The 21752-nt window shown below is 40.5% G+C and overlaps 1 protein-coding gene across 1 annotated transcript in view; it reads right to left on the bottom strand.

The window, feature by feature from the left end:
• The window catches only part of LOC120523196 (rho guanine nucleotide exchange factor 17-like), a 277419-nt gene that overhangs the window by 63423 nt on the left and 192244 nt on the right, over positions 1–21752 (bottom strand). Inside the window, exon 3 of the mRNA XM_039744253.1 lies at positions 10336–10518. Within this exon, the coding sequence (XP_039600187.1) occupies positions 10336–10518 (183 nt within the window). The remainder of the gene's footprint in view (positions 1–10335; positions 10519–21752) is intronic.

Genomic DNA, 21752 nt, shown 5'->3' with positions numbered 1-21752 from the left:
GTACATTTTGTTATTTATTACTGAAACGTGAAAAACATTTCTGTTTTAACAATGTGTTTACATGGATTGTTGTAGACACAAAACACACATCAAATTACCCTTCACTCCCAGATAATCAATTAAGGTAGGAACTGGGAGAACTTCTTGCCCGTTCTGAGGTGATGACTGGTGGCCCTACTGGCGGGGATGGTATAGCAGGCTGCCTAGGCTTATTGATACATTTAGAAGACAAAACAGGCTGATGGAGAGGTGCGAAGGGATTTAAGGTGGGTCAGATTTACGAGTTTTTTCATTGGTTCTGGTAATTCTAATGTTAAATAGCCAATGACCTTTGCTAATAAACAGTATGGCCACATCTATGTCAAAACAGAAAATGGTATTATCTGCAAAACAAAACAAACAAAAAATGCCAAAATTGCAATGCAAAGATAATAAAAATGAATAAAAATTGTTATAAAACAAAAATCAAACATACAGCTAACATCTAAAACTGGCAACACATTCTTAACATAAACTATATAATGAAATGCTATGGTCTGTGTGTGTAATATATATATCAATATATATATATTTTTTGTGGTCCATGGCCGGCTTTGTATTCCGGCCAATACCCCCAGGCCGCCAGAGGGAGCCCTCACAGTGGCATGGAAGGTCTCCGAATTCCAGCGGAACCTCATGGACGTTGTAGTTTTTATGGACAGCCCTGCTGGATACCATGGGGGCCACCAGGAGCCGCTGTAGGGAGGCTTGGGGAGTGTTATTTGGCCTATGCCCCGGGAGTACTTCCAAGTCACATGAGCGAAAGGGATGATGTACTTCCGGGGTGAAAAAAATGACTTTTATCTGACCCGAAAGTGATAAGGAATTATGGACCGAAGGATGAGAAACACGTCTGGGTCAGGAACTATGAAAGGACTATGGGAACTCCCAGACAATGAGCTGAGCTGGGTGGTAGGAGGGCAACGCGTCTGGGAGTGGAGGATTGGTTATTGTTATTATTGGAGTATTGTGTTTATTTATGAATAGTGTGGAGTGGAAGGTGCTTGGTGCACTTATTATAAAAATAATTGCACTTTTACCGGGTGTTTAGCGTGGTACCTGAGGGTTCAAGGGAGCGATACTGCCTCCTACTGCTACACTGGCGTAGTCGGCAGGATTCTCTGGCCATCGATTTGGCAGAGGACCTGTTTTATAAAATTTGTGTGGGCAGAAAACCCTGAGAAGATCGCATCAAAGTATCCGGAGGTAGAAACGCTACCCTCTACAGAGTGTGCTGCAATAGAAAGTCTGTCTATACCTCGATATGTGATGGGGAAAAATCTGGGAAAAAGAATGAGGATCGCCCAAGGAAACAGGCCCTAGATGATGCCGTGAGTACGTAGACCTACCTGACAAGAAGCGAGGAAGACTGGGCAATAATTGAAGCCGAAAGGGCCCGTGTGTTACGGCATCGGGATGGCTGCCGGACATCGGACACGCCGGACTTCCTAAATGGACTGGGAAAACGTCCTTTAAATACTGAGGTATGTGCCGGAAACATGCCCAAAGCGCCGGGAATTTATTATTCCTATTTTTTAGAGGCCTGTCTTTTCGTTTCTGATGACGAGTCGGAGAAATACTTCCCACCTAGGCAAGATGGCCGCGATGACGAAGAGGCTAGCCAATCTAGGAGTCGAAAACAAGGGATCCTATTCGACGAAAAGAGTCATGCGAACTATCCCGGAGCAGGCTGGGAACACCTAAAGGACTACAGTCGATCATATGACTATGAGGGTCACATTCCATTCGCCGAAAGTGGGCACATGATTTCCCCAGACGAATTATGGGAAGGAGAAGGTCGACAACAGTCCAGAGGTGAGGTCAGCGTTTCCTCGATAGAATCGAGCTTCCTGAAGGGGAAGGGGGAGGCAGGTGAAGCAGCGCCAGCTATAAGTGAAAGAGGGACGGGATGTGACTGAAAGGTCCGCCGATAAAGTAGAAAAGGCGGATCACAGTCGCCCAGTGGTGCCACCCAGGCCCTCTAAAATTAGAGACTCCAAATCCCAAGAGCCTTTGCGCGACCCAACAGAACACGTGCCTGGAGAGGACGTGCTTATTGGATCCCAGCCAGAAGGTAAGGCAAGTGGTGGCTGTAACCTGCCTTCGGCCGAATTAAATAACATTTTAGAACTGCAGAATCTCGAGAAACTACTCAAGCCCGTATATGCTTTATTACAGACATTAACAAACGTTAAGAAACAGGAGGAAGAGTTGGGAGCGAAGACCGAAGTGCCGCGGAGAAGGATATGGGATTATCTACAGCGTTTTGGTCGGGAGGCTCCCGTCATGTTTGATGCGGTGGTACAGGCGAGTGGGACCGGTACCGTACAGTATAAAGGGATGCAGTGCGAACTGGGCCCGCGGTTAATAAGTAGCGGATGCCAAGGCATTGCAAACCCAACAAGAGAGTGTGGCGTGATGGTAGACGGAGCAGGGGAAGCGCCGATCAAACCGGTACAGCTGAAAAGTGCTGTTACCCGGAGCGATGCGGTGCTGATGATGCCGTCTCCTAAGAAGCATAGATCAACGGGCGTGCAAATAGCAAAGGGGCTCTCTTTTCCCAATAGAGAGACTCAAGCTATGCACCGGCCCCAGAGTAAGTAGGAGATCCCCAAAATACACCGTGGGTCACCTGACAAGGTGGAAAAAAAGGCGGAGTATACAGAGACGGCCAGTAAACCTCCTTTGGCGGAGGAAAGGGTGGAGCTGACGGAGTTCCCGCGGTGTTTCCAGTCTTGTGGAGGAAAACTACTAGGAGGGCAATGTCGGTGCTATAATTGTCGTCGGCAGGGCCACATATGGCGAGATTGTCCCTGGGGGATAGGGGAACGGAAGAATATCCGTTACAACGTTCCCCCGAAGTTCAGTGGGGAAGCTAGACAACACAGCCAAGGCCCAACTGACGGGACCTCCTGGAGGAAGACGCCCCTGGCAGGGCTAGACGCTCCGCTCTATTGGACTTCGCTAAGGGGAGGGAACTGTGGTCCATGGCCGGCTTTGTATTCCGGCCAATACCCCCAGGCCGCCAGAGGGAGCAGAACCTCATGGACGTTGTAGTTTTTATGGACAGCCCTGCTGGATACCATGGGGGCCACCAGGAGCCGCTGTAGGGAGGCTTGGGGAGTGTTATTTGCCCTATGCTCCGGGAGTACTTCCAAGTCACATGAGCGGAAGGGATGATGTACGTTCCGGGGTGAAAAAAAGGACTCTTATCTGACCCGGAAGTGATAAGGAATTATGGACTGAAGGATGAGAAACAATTCCGGGTCAGGAACTATAAAAGGACCATGGGAACTCCCAGACAATGAGCTGAGCTGGGTGGTAGGAGGGCAACGCATCTGGGAGTGGAGGATTGGTTATTGTTATTATTGGAGTATGGAGTGTTTATTTATGAATAGTGTGGAGTGGAGTGTGCTTGGTGCACTTTATTATAATAATAAAAATAATTATTATTGCACTTTTATCAGGTGTTTGGCATGGTATATATATATATATATGTGTGTGTCTGATCCCTCTGAGTAATCTGAGTCAATCATGTTTTGGTGACATGTTCAAAAGAGGATGTGCTGTCCACATGAGGAGAAGTAAAAGTATAGAAGGCACACTATGAGTTGCCTTCAAAAATAGAGGAGATGTGCAAGGTGACTCAAAATTACAGAGTCTGAGTAACAGGCTTTACAGGAACACGCTTGAGAGATGAAACGCCATACAAGAGAGGTTCAAACACATAAGGATACTGGGGAAAGAAGTGTAATTGCACATAGGCTCAGAGAAATCAAATATTTTAATGGTTGATGGACAAATTTTGGAAAGAATATATCGCATTTTCTCTATGCACAAAGTTTTTGGACCAACTTCGTCAACTTTCATAAGAAACAAACTTCTAAGTGTTGTCTCTGACTGGTTTGGGGATGCCGATGATTGACAATTGAGCACAACATGAGCTGAACTCAATTCTAATAACAGGGCACAATTGTGCATGAGCAAGGATTAAGCAGACTACCGGTAATTATTCATTCATTTGAAGATATTTAGTGCTCTGCAGAGCTTTTGTTCTAATAACATTTTCTGCAATTCAGGGCTGAAATTCCATGAGGGTATAAAGCAGAACAAGTGGCATTTAAGTATCAGCTTTGGCAGTGCTGCAGGGATATTTAATGAGGCATCAACCCTAGGACTGGAACATAAAGCACATAAGAGCTTAGAGCTCCCCTTGCCCACATTGTCACTCCATTCTGTAGAACAGCTAAACTAAGAGCCAGAACCCCTAGATATACTAATACAGGTGGTCTGCCAACCTAATGTGCTCTTACTAAAAAGGTAGCTGATTTGGTTGAAAACCAGAGGCCCTGAGGAAAGCAAAGCTGTCTGAAGCACCCAGTAAAAGATATTTAATTTAACAGCGTCAATTCTTGCTGAGACAAATCAGTCAGCTTAATGAGCAGGCCAGGCACAGGATTTGTCTCAAGCCACCTACACCACCACTGACAGATCCACGGCTCAGTAACAACTGGATGCACTTAACAGCTCACCCTGTCAGCTTTGCAGACGGTTAATAAACTGAACGAAGACGCATTGGCGTCAACGGTGGCTCTGTTCACCGACCCATCAAGTCTGACTGTCTAGAAATTCCTTGTTCAATTGGTAAGAGACAATTCATTTTAAATAAAAGCTAAACAGCACAATTCGGAAGGGATGCTTTATGAAGAAGTCATTATCACGGGATACCAAAACATGCATCTGAAAACCCCTTAGAATAGGGATGGGAACATATTTTTGATTAGATTAGATATACTTTATTAATCCCAGAAAGGAAATTCAATGGCAGATGCTGTGATGGCAGGCCATATTATCAATAACCACTCACACAGTGGGCAATATAAAATCAAAGTGTGCCTAAGACCTTAGGTAATCCAACACATGTGTTAATGAAAAACATTAACTTTTAATAACAAAAGCTCCAAGAAATGGTTTATATAGTTTGTTACTGAGATTTATTAAGAGTAAAGCTAAAACATCAGTAAGAGGGTAAAGACTTTGCCGTGTGAAGCCTTGAAACTAAATCCTGAACTATGAACATTTGTAAAAATCAAGAAACGTTGGTAAACTTATTTTTAAGTTCACTGTTGACTAGTGTTGAAGCAATTCGTGCTACAAGACGTGAGAAACATTGTACATATTAACAGCAAGTGGAGATGAAATAATTGCAAAATTGGTCTTATGACCCCTGTGAGACCAAGTTTCAAATTCAACACAATGGATGGCAATCCACACTGAATGTCTAGTAAAGTCCACACAGTTCCTTAAATTTGGAAAAACACAATGACTTTTGCCTGTTGCAAGTGACTTAGATTACTGTAAAGTGTGAAGCACAGAGAAAAGGGTCAATTAACAGTCTACTGTATACCAACACTGACATGAGTTCACATGGAAAGCTCTAACTGTCCTCTTCTGACTCGGTTATGATGCACTTGAAAAATGTACTTACTGCCTGAATATATGATCACGATGTTGCTGCTGATAAGTGAATTTGATGCCACATCTCACCAAATACAAGGGTAAAAGTACAGTAATGCAGAGTTCACATACCAACAGAGTTTTAGGGACACCACTTTGCAACAATTCACATTCTCACTTTAGGCATTTCACATAAGGTTATGGTCAGATTTTTGAGAGAAACACAAGATCACTCTTGATTTGCTACCATGTCTGCTAAAAAGAGCAATTAAAAATAAACAACTTTTTAATAAACTAAAACTAAATGTATTAAAGGTGTATATATTAAGTCACTCCAAAAGCAAATTCAACCACTAAAATGCCTTGATTAGGTTATATTTGTATTTTATACAGCTAGCTGATGTAAAAGTGTAGCTTTGTTTTCTCAGAGATGTTTGACTCAGAGCTCCAACTTCATTGGAGATTCAAGTGAAATTTATTACTTGATAACTTGGCTGCTCCACCTTTTCAACAGCACGTGCACACAGCAAAATAATCGGTACTGGTCAATCCATTATCAAAAAACTCTCTTTTTTATTTGTTTAGGAAACCTTACATCTTCTATCTTCCTCATTTCACATTTGTAAACAGTGTTTGTTATCCTCATTTGTGCAAAGACCCTGAATCATGTCTGAAGTTCCGCCTTCATGTTCATCGCCGATAAAATAAGCCATGTGCAAAGTCAAATGCTTTCTTCACATGCAGGACAACAGCAAGCAAGCAGCTATAAACATACACACTCACCCTACCAAGCAGCAGCCGTACAGACTGTTCCTTTTTAGAAAGTCAGAGTTTTATTTAGTTTTTGGATGACACCACATTGCAACTTGCATCAGGCAATTTTACCTTCATATTAAGCCTGAAAAAGTATTATTTTTATAAGCTTCTCACAACCATGCCACATGCTGGTCTGGCCCACATGGGGTAGATTGCCCAACCCATGTACTCAACAATTACTGGTAACTGACTTTGCCAGTTATTCCCAAATAAAATATCATGGAGAAGCCACTTCTTTTCCAACAACAGAGAAATAAAAATGAGAACTGAAGGCTAACGCAAGGCAAAAAGACTTCACTCTAGGGGACAGCAAAATGCATTTTCTAAAGCATTACCGTATTTACTCGTGTACCATGCGCCCTCGTGTAAGACGCGCATCCTAATTTTTACAAAGAAAATCGCGAAAATCGTTTTGCCCCGTGTACAATGCGCGCTGTGATTGTATAGGAAGTGTTTAGAGAGAGAGAGAGAGCGTGAGCGAGAAAGAGTGTGAGAGTGCGAGCAAGAGACAGAGCACGAGTGCATGAGCGAGCAAGCAAGCGAGCGAGAGAGAGAGCGCAAGCAAGTGAGAGAGAGAGAGAGAGAGAGAGAGCGCAAGCAAGTGAGAGAGAGAACGAGCGAGCCCAAGCAGAAGAGGTAAACATTACAGAATTACATTTCCTCGTGTATGACGCACACCTGATTTTCTAATGATAATTTTCGGGAAAAAATGTGCGCGTGGTTCATGCGTAAATACGGTAATTGGTAATGAATGTGAGGGAGTCAGTCTGTTTTGGCTTTGTATACCCAGGTCATCTCTTCTGCCTCTCCACTACTTGTACTCATATTTTGGGGCATTTGCTGGTATCTTTTTTCTTATTCAATGCACCATGACCAACATAATGGTTTGAGTTTTGTCATCAGACTGGATTATATCGATCAAGCATGCTAAAATGTATTGTTCTCAAGCACTTTGGCTAAATTGCAGAAATGTACAGATAAATATTGGTGGCCTATCAAGTGTTAGACTTTTGTGGGTTCTTTTGGAAAAATTTGCACCATAGGATATATAAAATTGAGAATCAAATTGAGAATCAAATAAAAAATGCTTGATGTTTTAGAAAACACATACAGAAACACTACATAAAAGCATCTGAAAAATTTACAAAATGTATGTCACAGAAATGAAAAAAATGGCTTTGATGTAATATTCAGAACCTACAAACTTGGGTCTACAGCCTAGTGCTACTTAAGTGGTACTGCAGTAAAATGATGTGTGCACGTTTTATGTTGTCTATATTATACCGTGTTAGACGTGGTTAACATTTTTGGTTTGACTTTTCCTTTAATATGAGAAATAGCCAATAAAAAGAACTACCTGTAATACATGTGTCAAAAACCTCACTCAACCTTCACAATACTAGTTAGAAATGTATAGTTTAGATAAATTGTATCTGTATGTATATACAGTATACACATGTGTGTATATATATATATCTCTCTATTATATAAAAAAAATCCTGGCAGAAGACGAGACTTTTTAGCCTGGGAAGAGACAAGACACTTTTTCAGAGTCCCGTGATACGAGACATTGTGCTAAGAGATTTAACCATGCCCAGGGCCAGAAATAAAAGACAAAGTAGAACGTCTTAAAGAGGTTCAAAAACGTTGGTGCAATACACATGCAGAGCAGGTTAGAGATTATGAAAGCACTAAAATTTGAATATCTCAAAAAAAGATGGTAAAGGTCGCATTAGTTAAAACAAACGGAAATTACTCAGTGAAATAACGGAACAGTGAAAAGAGATCAAAGATACGGACATTGGTGATATGACAGAAGTATGAAGATATTGTGTGGCTTTAAAGTTAAAGTCGGAGACTTGTAAATCGTCTAATTCGTGCTGCCATCAGGGAAAAGTAGTGCTTCTTCCCAATGAAGAGGCGTATCCATGAGAATTAAAAGATTTGTTGTTTAGTGAAAGTGAAATCCACATACGCGAATGACAGCGATGTGAATTGGCTGGTGCGTAGTGCAGGCCGGGGGGGTTGGCAAGCGAAGCCCCCTAGTTTTACACATATATTACATAAAGACACATTTATAACAAATTTGGAACCTTCCTAAAGCTTGTTATTTAGTAATGTGATATATAAGCTAACATTCAGTGTTGTGCAGTAAGCATGAAGGCCACTGGTTTAGTCCCAAAAACTGACTCACTATGTCACCTTGAGTAAGTCTCTTTCATCTGGCAGTTGTCCAGTGGTAGAAACATGGAAATATTTGTGCAGCACTTTACCTAGGATAACAAGAGGTGGTATTCATAGGGGCAAGATGCTGTATCAGAGTGGCTTTGTCAGTATACTGTATATACACACAGCCTGAATAAATAGGGAGGCACCTGTAAATAGAATTTCACTGTATTACATTTGCAAGGCACCCAGAAATATGTAACTTTCTGTAAATGAGCTTTAAGAGATAAGGAAATACAGTATTTGAATAGTGCATTATAGTGCCTGCTGAGTGTTATAACATCTTTGGAAAATTCCAAGGACCAAAAACAATAAACTATACATAGTGCCTTTAGAAAGTATTCAGACACCTTCACATTGTTCACATTTTGTTATGCTGCAGCCTGGTGTCTAAATAATTTAAATACATTTTCCCCCATATGAAGCAACAATCAATACCCCACAATGATAAAGCCAAAATAGATTTTCAAGATTTTTTTCCAATTTATTAAAAACAAAAAAATGAAATATCACATTTACATGTGTATTCAGAATTTGCTGTGACACTTGAAATTTGGCTCAGGTGCTTCCCATTCTATTGATCATCACTGAGATGTTTCTACATCTTGATTGGAGTCCAACTGTAGTCAATTTAACGGATTGCATATGGTTAGAAAAATTACACACCAGTCTATAAAAGGTCCCACAGCTGATAATGTGTAAGAGAGCAAAAAGCTAGCCATGAGTTCAAAGCAATTGCCTGCAGTGTTTATAAAGGAAGGATTGTGACAAGGCACAGATCTGGGGGAAACTTAAAAAAAATCTTGCAGCACTGAGGGTTCCTAAGAGAATAATGCCATTCATAATTCCTAAATATATCTAGTTTGAAACAAGCATGACTCTTCCTAGACTTGGTCAACAGGACAAATTGATCAACTGTGGGAGAAGGGTCAAGGTAAAAAAAGGTGACCAAGAACCAGATGGCCATTCTGGCTGAGCTCAGGAGAACCTGTGTGGAGACTGGAGAAACTTCCAGAACGACAACTATCACTGCAACACTCCACTGATATCTGAACTTTATGGCTAGACAGGAGCCTCTCCTCAGTATAAGACCCATTGAAGCCCACTTGGAATTTGCAAAAAGGCATCTGAAGGACTCAGACTGTGAGAAACAAGATTCTCTGGCCAGATGAAACCAAGACTAGAGTCATGTATGGAAGAAACCAAACATCGCATATTACCTGTACAATGGCATTTCAACAACAAAGCATGGTGATGCAGCATCATCCTTTGGGGATGTTTTTCAGCTGACTACAGAGATATCCTTAATGAAAACCTGCTGTGGAACTCAAACTTTGCTTAAGATTCACCTTCCAACAGGACAACATCCCTAAGCATAAAGCAAAGACAACACAGGGGTGGCTTAGGGACAACTCTGGGAATATTCTTATATTTATTGAACCCAATCGGACATCACTGGAGACACAGATTGTGCTTAAGTAGATCTGCAGAGAAGAATGACAGAATATCCCCAAATCTAGGTATGCAAGATTGCAACATAACAAAATGTGGACAAAGTGAAGGGGTCAGAATATCAGGGACACCTGCTGACAAAATAAAAAAGAGCAGCGCATTAAATAGTGAGTTAGTGGGAAACAATTCGAGTATTCTGTTGAAGAGACGCCCTTAAATTCAGAATTGCCACAACAATTAGCTATAAAACTGTATTACCACTGTCACTATCTATTAAATCCTGTTCAATGCCGACAGAAGACATTTGGAGGGTGTTCAGTGATACCTTACACTTGAAACACTTACAGACTCAATGAGGAGGTCTCCTACTTTCTGCTTGTCGTGCCACTCTTGCACACATGTCAGGATCTGCTCAAGAAACTGTTCATGGTGCTCCAGGATTTCAGGGATCTGATAGAACATCTCATCTACCAACCCAGGATCACAGATGACAGAGTTCTCAGGCTGCTTCAGGGGCCTCATGTAGCCCTGCGGAAATACAAATAATAAATGACAAGGTGAGTTATGCCATTCCACAGATACAAACTTATGGGAGCAGAGAGCTGCAACCAGCACAGGTAGGCAAAGGTCAGGCTGGAGTGTACACCATTTCACATGTGCAGACTTAAAACACAATGTTACAGAAAGAAACTTCCTATATACCCACCTACCTTTGTCACACATACACAAGAATGCCCTCTACACACAAGCGGGTTAGATAAACTGAGATAGGCTGTACAAATTACTTGTGGGCAGATTTCTTGTAGGTAAACATTATAAATGAAAAATACAATGTTGAATTAACTGCAAGGTTTAAAGAAACAGAAATAATTTTGTAGCCAAGAACAATTCGTAGAACTGTAACAATAATGATCACAATAGTTCTGTAATAATATTAAAATGTCATAGAGCATGTAGAATGCACCAGAGTTGTAATGTGCAGCGTTAATGCTGAGACACAAATCAAGCAGTAGGTTCAGGAAGCAAACACACCGTCCTAAGCAGCACTCCTAGTGGATTCCTATGAAGTGTTTGCCTGGCTCACTGGTGCCGTCTTGAAAATCTTTCATTACTCCATGTCAAGTATAGCCCTCATGACAAATGGGTCATTTGTTCGCTTATTATTTGCCCTAGACAAAACCTGAATAATGACCTTTTTTGTTTGTCATAATAAAAAGCATTTAGAAAAGAATGAACACAATTATTGAGCAGCAAATGCAAAAATGTTGTTCTTTTTCAACATAAAAATATATGGAAATTCTCAAAGATTATTGTGGGCAACATAGGTGTGTGAAATCCCTGTTTTGTTACAGAGCTGCTTTGAATTTTTAATTCTTTTGTTGTGTTCTAGAGATACCAAAACTAAAGGGCACAAAGACCCAGAGAAAACTTGTAGGGAGGTCATCTCAGGTTTGCATTTTTTTTTCTACATATTTATACCTTGAAAATTTAAATTTTAATAGCTTACCTGTATATTCAAAGTTAGGCTTTACTGGAAAAAATGCTAAGGTTTATAGTAATAGATGTTGTGTTTTTTTCCCCCAAGATGCTCAGACAGAAACTCAATTTTACATATATAGACTATTTTATGGTGTGATGGGTTCAGTGGAAGTGGGCTTAATAAGAATTAATTGAATTAAAAAGTTACAGTTTACCTCCCTTAGATGTTAAGCTTTTTGATAGGCTGACTGCGATATAGCGGGTCTGTTGCACTGAATGGATGGCCAGTTTTTAAATAAATAATTGCCGGGGGCGTGTGAGCGGTTCCGGGCACGTTGTGGTGCGGGCGTTTTCGCACTCAGGTTAACAGGTATGGGTTTGCCCGTGGTCAAAATTGATGCTGGGAGCTGCTGATCACCACATCTTTGCCACGTCCCCATATAAAAAGGAGACAGGGAAGGGAAAGAAAAAAAAGAGAAAAAAGACGAGGGTTAAGGAGAGAAGAAGGTAGGAGGCCGTAAAAACCAGTGTGAGAGTGAGTGAGTGAGTGAGTAGGCTCGCTGGAGTGAATGCCGGTAACTGTGAGGAGAGCCCGGGAGGAGTGTATGGCTGACACTCGGGGTGGATGGATAGGGTCGCTCCTGCTGAGCATTTCCGAGGAGAAGGAGTGACCAGAATTATGGACCGTGGAGGTTGAGGAGGCTTGGGAGGGAGAGCCCCGGTGTGAGTGCCCTGGTCACTGGGGACCGGAGTCTTGGTCCAGTGAGGGGAGCTGTATGTAGCCAAGGGAGGGAAGGCTACCAGACCAGTTGAAGGTTAGCTGCACCTGCGGATTGGGTGACTCCCATGTTGTCCCCTATGGGAGAAGCAGGGGAGCCGCCAGTTAAAAGGAGGTTTTTTAAAAAGGGACTTTAACCTCGTTAACCTCCTCCCATTTCACATGTTGTTATGGATTATTTATTTATTAAAAAAGTTTTGATGCACTGCACTATTTATTTGAACACTTTGGTTATTTTTAAAAAAACCACTGAACACTTTTCCAGCATCCCATTGCTTAATATGTTTTGTCCCCATTTGCCAGACTCACCCATTTACGTTATTAATGGTGTTGGGTTCAAGTGGTTCCCAAATGGTAAGGGGGAGCAAGAAGGAGGACTGGCACTGTCACACTGATCTCCTGGCAAATTAAAGGTTTTGGCCAGAAACTAGCAAGTCCTATGCCAGTGTGTGTATGACATATGGCAAAGGTTAAGGCTGCCATCAATTTAAGGAGTTTACCTACTCCCTCCATATTTGCATCAGGTTACTAGTCAAGTGTAAGGTAAGGCTATGATGGCAAAATAAAAGGTGCTGTTTACCTCTGATGTAACTGCAAAGGCACTATAAAGTGTTTTGATCTCTGTAACCCAAACATTCTGCCATCGGACTAGACCCGAATGCACACAATGTTGCCAGTGTACTCATAAATGGCCTAGTAGCATTACTACCACTGTAATATCAGGATGAGTGCTGTCCATGCTGCACAGGTGGGCCTGCCAATCGTGATTTTTCAACTTGTCCTGCTACAAATCCCTGGAATTCGGTTATCCATGGTGGTTGTCAAGATGACTGCCCAGCTAGAATACAACTGTTCCAAGGCCTTTTGGGTCCCTGCTGATGGAGCTCAGGCACCATTCTCCACACTTGCTAACCACCACCACTACGACCTTCTTCAGAAATGAAGAGTCCAGCTGCCAACCAGTCAGCTCTCTCTTTAAATGGGACTATTATCTTTGTGCTACAATGATGCTTATTGTGTGATTTTGCATTTAATAACAAAAAATGGTCTGTGATGAGAACAAGACAGACATTGACCTCCGTCCCCTGCCCCCCCAAAACACCGCCAACAGTTGCTGGCTTTCAGCCTGTGGAAGTCAATATCTTCACTTGTCACTGGTAATCCTAGAGGCTGTTTTGTTTGGGAATCCCTCAGTGTTGGCTGAGCCTCTCTACTGATGTGATTGGCAATAAAACTGCTGATTAATAAGTGCTTTTCAGTTCTCTCTGACTCTCTTGCTCCATTAATAGTGGTCTACTTGCAAATGCCAAGGATGATTAACTTGGAGTTGTTTTACACTGGGGAAGCCTAGCCTTTAGCGTTTTGAAAACAAATGCGAACTACAACAAGAGTCATCCCGCTCCACTTCCCCTCCCATCTCCTGCTAGTGACAAACACTACTAAGACACACAGTGCTCTATCTGGATGCTGTAAAGGTACTATCCTTGTCCTGTGGTGCCACCTCATGGCTACTGATTTTCATGCCTCCAGTTTTCAGTTCTGCATCTCAGTTCCTCCCTGCCACTACACCCCTGTGTTTAATTAGCCATCTTCATTCCAACGTCCATTTCCACAAATAAAAATAGTTTTTTTGAACAGACATGTACAATCACTACAACCCTCGCAAAGGTAAATGTCTTTTCTTAATTGACAGCACTGCATCAAATATTGCTCTTCTTCCATTCTAAATGACATACCATACAGATTGTATGCCCACACACTTTATTAAAAATACAATATGTAAGAAAAAACAAACAAAATAGTAAACTTCTGATCACTTAACTCCAAGAAGAAAAAAAAGACGCAGTAAATTAAATTCATTCATCTGGACTAAAATACCCAAACTAGTGAAGTCTGACCTCTGCAAACAGGAAGCTGTTGGTAAACTAAGAAAGAAAACAGAGGTTAACCTCTCAAACAAAAATTAGTTAAATGAAAGCAAATAGCCACTTGGACGTATATGACCTAAAAAGACCCAACGACGAAAGGCAGAATGCTGTGTCCCACCAGGGGTTGAGCTCTTACAGTTTTTGATGTGGTGGCCTTTGGGACATCATCTCCCTATTCCCCATTATGAATACTACGCCTAGCTCCTGAGTACACCAAACATACATTTATCTGTCTGAGCCTTTGGCTGCAGAATTTGGCTCCTTTGTTTTTTTTTTACAATACTCCACAGTAAAAGTGCTGCAGCCTCACAGACCCATTGTCCTTGGTTTGAATCCCATGCTTGGTTGTTGATCATTTAGAATCTGCATGTTCTCCATGTGTCTGTGAGAGGATTTGCTCTGGATGCTCTGGTTTTCCATCCATATCCCAAAGACACACAGATTAGATTAACTATTGATTGCAAATTGTAAGTGCAATTGCAGTGTTAGCAGTCCCCTCTTTGGACTGGCACCCCATCCAGGGTTACTTCCTGCCTAACACCAGATGTTGCCAAGATAAGTGTTGGTTCCCCATGATCTCTCAGCTGGATTCAGTAGGCCTTTAAATGTTAATTTTTTGATCAAGATCAGTTATGGCCTTTAGGTGACCTCTCTCTCTTTAAATAAACAAGCTTGCTTTTGCTTCCAGTCAACTGAGAGATATGTCCGAATTATTTAAAAAGCACTGCTAGTGGTATGGGATTTTCTTGCCTGAAATTGTTTATTAAGATCTGCTCCATGGTTTCTTTCTAAAAAGACTCTCCTGTTGATGAGCACACTCTGCAGGATATATTGTTAGTGTCTTTGTTGATTCAATGCTATTTTTAAAATAAATGGAGCTGAAAAATGAAAGCTAACAGACCAGTTTGTGATTAATAATGGCCTTAATATGCAACTGTCTACACCTCTTATGTAAACACACATGGCCAGACAATTCAGACTTCGCAGACACAAAGCAAAATAAGGCATCAAAAAAAAAAAAAAAAAGGAATTTAATGAATCAGTCTCAGACTAATGCAGCTGCTGAACTGAAAACCAGCAGCCACAGGGGGAACATCGGGACCATGCAGGAACAAAGCCTGCTTTAGAAGATTTCAGTTGATAAACTTTCCAAGACTGACAGCTTCTCATCACTGCACAGGCCAACACAGACTCAACAAGTTTCTTAGACTCTCTGGAAAAAATCCATTCATTATAAAGCTCAAATGTCAAAATGTAACCAGAGCAGGATTCTTATTTATGTTAATCTCGGAATGTCAAAAACAATAAAATAAAATAGTCAATATAGAGATTACCAATTATTTGTATTTATTAGAGCTGTCTGTAATTCTTCAAAACCTTTCATTTTCGAAATTTTTAATTTCCTAAACCCTTAGCATAATATTCTCAAACTAGTGCAATCCACTTCAGACTATTCCCCAGTTATCTTAATACAATGCGATGAAGATCTAGGGCAGCAGGAACCATAACTGGTAACATCTGTGACTACAACTCTCCTCACAATTAACACTGTGTATGATATAATATTGTATGTCTCGATGATAAAACAAATCACAACCTGACAACTGGACGGTCAAACAAGACACCTCGTCAACTGGAGCAACATACCGGCTCAAGGTAGTGACCCTAGTGATCAGAGGTGGGTAGTAACAAGTTACATTTACTTGAGTAACTTTTTTAAAAATAATTGTACTTCTAAGAGTAGTTTTACTGCACCATACTTTTTACTTTTACTTGAGTACGTTTGTGAAGAAGAAACGCTACTCTTACTCTGCTACATTGGGCAACACTCAAATCGTTACTTTTTTTCCATTAGATACAGTACACTATATTTTTGCCAGAGAGAATCCGCCATTGGATCAACTGCATGACTGCTTCACCAATTTGACGTAGCAACAATCATCATATGGGTCCGTTTCACAAATCAGACGTAGCCATGCAGTCTCATGACCACACACAAACTGTCGCGTCCTAGCGGCACAAATTCCTCAGAGACAGCGGACAGGGAAAGAAAGAATACTGTACATGAAAAATGACAGCCAACTCCTGCTGAAGCTTAACTTCACTCACTGAGTGAAGAACAAGCACGTTTTAACCAAACATGCGCAGACAGTCAAGGTAAAGTGAGACTTCTTGTATGTGCACAAAATGTCTTGTTCTAATGTTATTTTCTATTAGCTGTGCTATTTGTAGGGCAAATGAATATGCAGTATTATACTGTCAGTGTACAGCAGGGGTGCCCACACTGTTTTCGGCCTGCGAGCCACTTTTAAAATGACCAGGTCGAAATGATCTACCTACATTAAAAATGCTATAAATTAGTGCTGGGCGGTATGACCAAAATTCTATATTACAGTATTTTTCAAACTTATACCGATTTCACGGTATTGAATGGTATTTTTTTTCCCCATGCATGAGTGGATGTTAACCACATTTCCACTGCAATTACTGGCTAAGAATAACCTATTCCACTGTCATGAGAATTGTACATTGTACAAAAAACATTTTAATGTGCACACAAGTATTAATACAGGGTTGCATGGCCCCATAAAGTAATAATTTTCAAGGGGGTGGCACTAATGAAGAAAAGGAATCACACTGCATGACAGTTGCGGTCAAAACATAGAGCCTTTTTATTGAGCAATATTTGCAAACAACTTAAACTAAAAATTTGACAACATATTTTCAACCATACAAAGAGGCATTTAGACTTGGCAAAATATCCAGAGGTGCTTGTCAAAAGATGTATTGCACTGAACAATGTCTTAGAAAAGGAATAAATAGTAAATATTTTTTGTAAACCAACTACACTTTGTTAATGTTAACAATCTCTGTCCACTGACATGTTAAAGTGACTTTTTAAACAACTTTACCATCATTAAACTGCATAATTTTTTAAACAATAAAATAAATAATAGTGCAACTTCCTAAAATAAATAATAGTGCAACTTCCAGTAATAATACTATTATTTCCAAGACTTCAAGCCCAGGTGCATTACACAGTATTCAACAAATAAAAATAAAATAAAAAAAAACAAGTGCAACTTGGTGATGACATTTTTACCAACTGAACGCATTATTAAATAATTCCACCTATATAAGTACAATTTCGCGGACTGTCTTCTTCCATCTCCGAAACATTTCTAGACTTCGTCCTGTTCTTACGCAACACAGTACTGAAGTATTGATTAATGCCCGAGTCACCTCACGTATAGATCACTGTAATGCTATTCTATCTGGCATCCCACAAAAACGTATCCATCGCTTACAACTTCTTCAAAATTCTGCTGCCAGGATAATAACCTGCTGTTCTAAATCCACTGAACATATTATACTGATTCTCACTCAGCTTCTGTGGCTCCCTGTTAACTACAGAATACAATACAAAATAGCGCTCTTAACATTTAAAGCTCTCCACAACCTCACTGATCTCCTACAGCAGGGGTGCCCAATGCGTCAATTGCGATTGACCGCGTTGCATTCAAAAAAACATTTTTTTAAACGTTAGTCTATCATATATCCTGCCTATGGCATTTGCCACTTGACTGACATACAGGGCGGCCAGTCTGAGATCTCTTTTCTTCTAACACACTGGTCATCCCACACCCACGATCAAACGTGCAAGCTACTGCAAAACTCCGGATGTGATCTAGTTATCTTTCCAATTTACATCGGCTAGAGAAAGGATTTTTAAAAAAATTGTTTGGGGAGGGTATGGGCTGGATTTTGAATTGGATGAGGATTTTTTTTTTCTCACAATGTCACAATTGAAGTGCGTTTGTCAATCTATCATTGCTATTCCAAAGAAGGAAAATGTGGAAAGGCACTTTCGAACTGTTCATAATAACTAAAAAACTAACATCCTTCCAAAAAGCGATCTGAGAAAGAGAAGAGGAGAGGGAACTAAAATCACAGTTAATCGGACAGCCGTCATTTTTCACTTGGCTGAATTCAAAAGCTCCTTGACTGCATTATTCGGCTCTACTTATTTATGCAAGTCAGCCTTTTCCCACATGACGATTATTAAATCCAAATACTGTAGTGACCATAAATGTATTGAATTGTTATTGTGCCATAAGGGTTGTTCAGTTATGCAAGGTACGACAACATATATTTTATGTATAAAGTATACTCAGTGTGTATATATATATATATATATATATATATATATATATATACTGTATATATACACAAATTTAAATGTAGGTAGATCATTTCGACCTGGTCATTTTAAAAATTGCTCGCAAGCCGAAAAAGTGTGGGCTCCCCTGTCCTACAGACGGACACCCCTCTCACTCACTCAGATCCTCATCTGCGGCTGTACTTTCTGTACCACACGTCAGATTCTGTTCTATGGGAGCTCGAGCGTCTCTCATAGTGCTCCTGAATTTGGGAATTCTCTTATGGCTCATATACGTCAGCTCGATTTAATAACATATTTTAAAACACTGAACTTACTGTTATCTGCTTGAACCAACACTGACTTACTATACTTGGCCGTCCAGCGACGTCACTGTAGCATTCAAACATTCTTAGCCAATCATGCAATACTGTGTCCACGTTTGCCATGTTATGTACTAACTACAGAGGCAGAGTCCCATTGCATGGTTCTAACTTGTATTGAGTCGAGGTATTGACATGAACACCATACATACGGGGGTATTGACGCGAACACCATACATCGTTATACATACGGGGTATTGACACGAACACCATACATACAGATACTATCAAATTATATATAAGGAGAGAGATATATATATATATATATATATATATATATATATATATACACACAGTAATCCCTCGCTATATCGCGCTTCGACGTTCGCGGCTTCACTCTATCGCGGATTTTATTTGTAAGCATATCTAAATATATAACGTGGATTTTTGCCGTTTCTTGGGTTTCTGCAGACAGTGGGTCTTTTTAATTCTGGTACATGTTGCCTCAGTTGGTTTGCCCAGTTGATTTCATACAAGGGACACTATTGGCGGATGGCTGAGAAGCTACCCAATCAGAGGACACAGTTAAGTTCCTGTGTGCTGATTGGCTCAACGACGGAGCGCCAAATTCGATTCCGCTGCGTTAACCAGGAAGTCTCGTCTCGCTCATTCAGCATCAACGTGTTTTGCTGTGTAAAGAGTTAACTTTTGTGCTCTTTTGTGTTTATCTTTGTGCATAGTCAAGCCCTTCATTATGGCTCCAAAATGATCTGCTCCTGCTTCAGGGGCCGTGCCCAAGCGCCAACGGAAGATGCTAACGATTGCCGAAAAGGTAAACGTTTTGAATATGTTGAAGGAAGGGAAAAGCTACAATGCTGCAGAACGCTATTATGGCATCAATGAGTCCATGATTTTTTTTTATTTAAAAAGGAGGAAAAGAATATAAGATCTACAGCCGCAGTGTCCTTTTAACCAGGGTGCAAAACGAGTTGTAAGTGGATGTAATAAGGCAGTAGTCTGGATGGAATCTGCTTTAGGGATTTGGATTGAAGACTGCCGGAAGAAGAACAACGGCAGTGCTACACAGTCGCCTGAAGAGGATCCTTTAGAAGAGCTGTAACGCTCTCCTTTGTTGTGCAGTAAAACTAAACTCATCGTTATCGGACAAGTCATCGTGTCATTGTTGGTGAGTAACCCATAATTATCTACATACAGTACTTATTACATGTACATACATTTAGTGTCACTGTTCACACATTTTACTGTATACAATTTTTCTTGCATTGTACGTATTTATTGCTGGTGGCCTGTCTGTCGTAATGGCTGTAACATATGTGATATCGGAGACACTAGATATCTTTAAAATAATATTTAGGTTTTACTGTATATAAACAGTGTGTTTACATACATAATTTCAACGAATCTTACCTAATATCTAAGAGAATACAAAGGGTTTATACTGTATAACTGTGCGGGAAATGTTTATAAACAGTGTGGGAGAGTTTATAAGGGATTAAAATATATAAAAATAACCATATGAACATATGATTTTTATTTCGCGGATTTTCACCTTTCACGGGGGGGTTCTGGAACGCAACCCCCGCGATCGAGGAGGGATTACTGTATGTATATATATATACTGTATATATATATATATACACACACACTCTGAGTATACTTCATACATAAAATATATGTTGTCGTACCTTGCATAACTGAATAACCCTTTATGGCACAATAACAATTCAATATATTTATGGTCACTACAGTATTTGGATTTAATAATCTTCATGTGGGAAAAGGCTGACTCGCATAAATAAGTAGTGCTGAATAATGCAGTCAAGGAGGTAGCACATTTCCTCATGTCTGGGTACTTTTCCTCTGTGAGTAAGTTCCAAAACTGTCCATTAGCCCCATACTTCAGCTGAATGTCATCCTGTAGTGTCAAAATCTCATCCTCCACTGTAGAGGAGTTTTTGGTGAAACAGTGTTGCAATTTTCAATCTGCTCTGTGTAGCGTATGCTGTCAAGTTGCACACATGCCTTCCACTGTGTCTCCATCTCTGACGGGAGGTTTTGGATGTTCCCCAAATCAAGGCGCTGCAGCTTTGAGGACAGATGTTGCATTTTTCGTTTGAAAGTATTAACTGAGCTAATCATATTGACCATGGTTTTCTCTTTTCCTTGCAACTGTAAATTAAGCTCTTCAACATGTTGGTCAGATCGGAAAAAAAGTCTAGCGGCCACCGATCATTATTAAGTTGCTTGTATTCTGCATATTTAATGACAAGGAGAAACTCCTTTTTCTCCGGCCAGGGGTCTTGAAATCTCAGCAGGAATTTCTCCCTAGCCATCTGCCTCAACGAAGGCCTCTTTTATCATTTCTCCATCTTGGAAGGACTTCTTATGCTTAATGATCGAGTGACTCAGCCGGAACGATGCTTTGGTGTGTCTGCCTTTGCTTTTGAATTCAGCCAAGTGAAAAATGATGGCTGTCCGATTAACTGCGATTTAAGTTCCCTCTCATTTCTCTTTCTCAGATCGCTTTCAGAAGGAAGTCAGTTTCATAGTTTTCATGAACAGTTCAAAAGTGCCTTTCCACATTTTCCTTCTTTGGAATAGCAATGATAGATTGACAAACGCACTTTGATTGTGACATTGTGAGAGAAAAAAAATCCTTTTCCAATTCCACATCCAGCCCATAACAATTTTTTTTTTTTTTTAAATCCCTTCTTTAGTCGATATAAATTGGAAGGCTAACTAGATCACTTAGATAGCTGGAGTTCTGCAGTAGCTCGCGTGTTTAATCATGCATGCAGGATGACCAGTGTTAGAAGAAAAGACATCTCAGACTGGCCGCCCTGTACATTAATCAAATGGCAAATGTCATAGGGAGGATATATGATAGATTAACATTTAAAAAAAATTTTTTTGAATGCAACATGATCTACCTGCACTACCTTTGCGATCTACCGGTTGATCGTGATCGACATATTGGGCACTCCTGGTGTACAGTATATCTTGTCACTGTAAGTAGTTTGCACTGTTCAAACATACATGTTACCTACTGTAGGTATTGGCTTTAAAAGCTTTTT

This window comes from Polypterus senegalus, chromosome 2 (genome assembly GCF_016835505.1).
Source record: "Polypterus senegalus isolate Bchr_013 chromosome 2, ASM1683550v1, whole genome shotgun sequence".
NCBI lineage: Eukaryota > Metazoa > Chordata > Cladistia > Polypteriformes > Polypteridae > Polypterus > Polypterus senegalus.
This window is presented reverse-complemented; position numbering and strand designations above follow the sequence as displayed.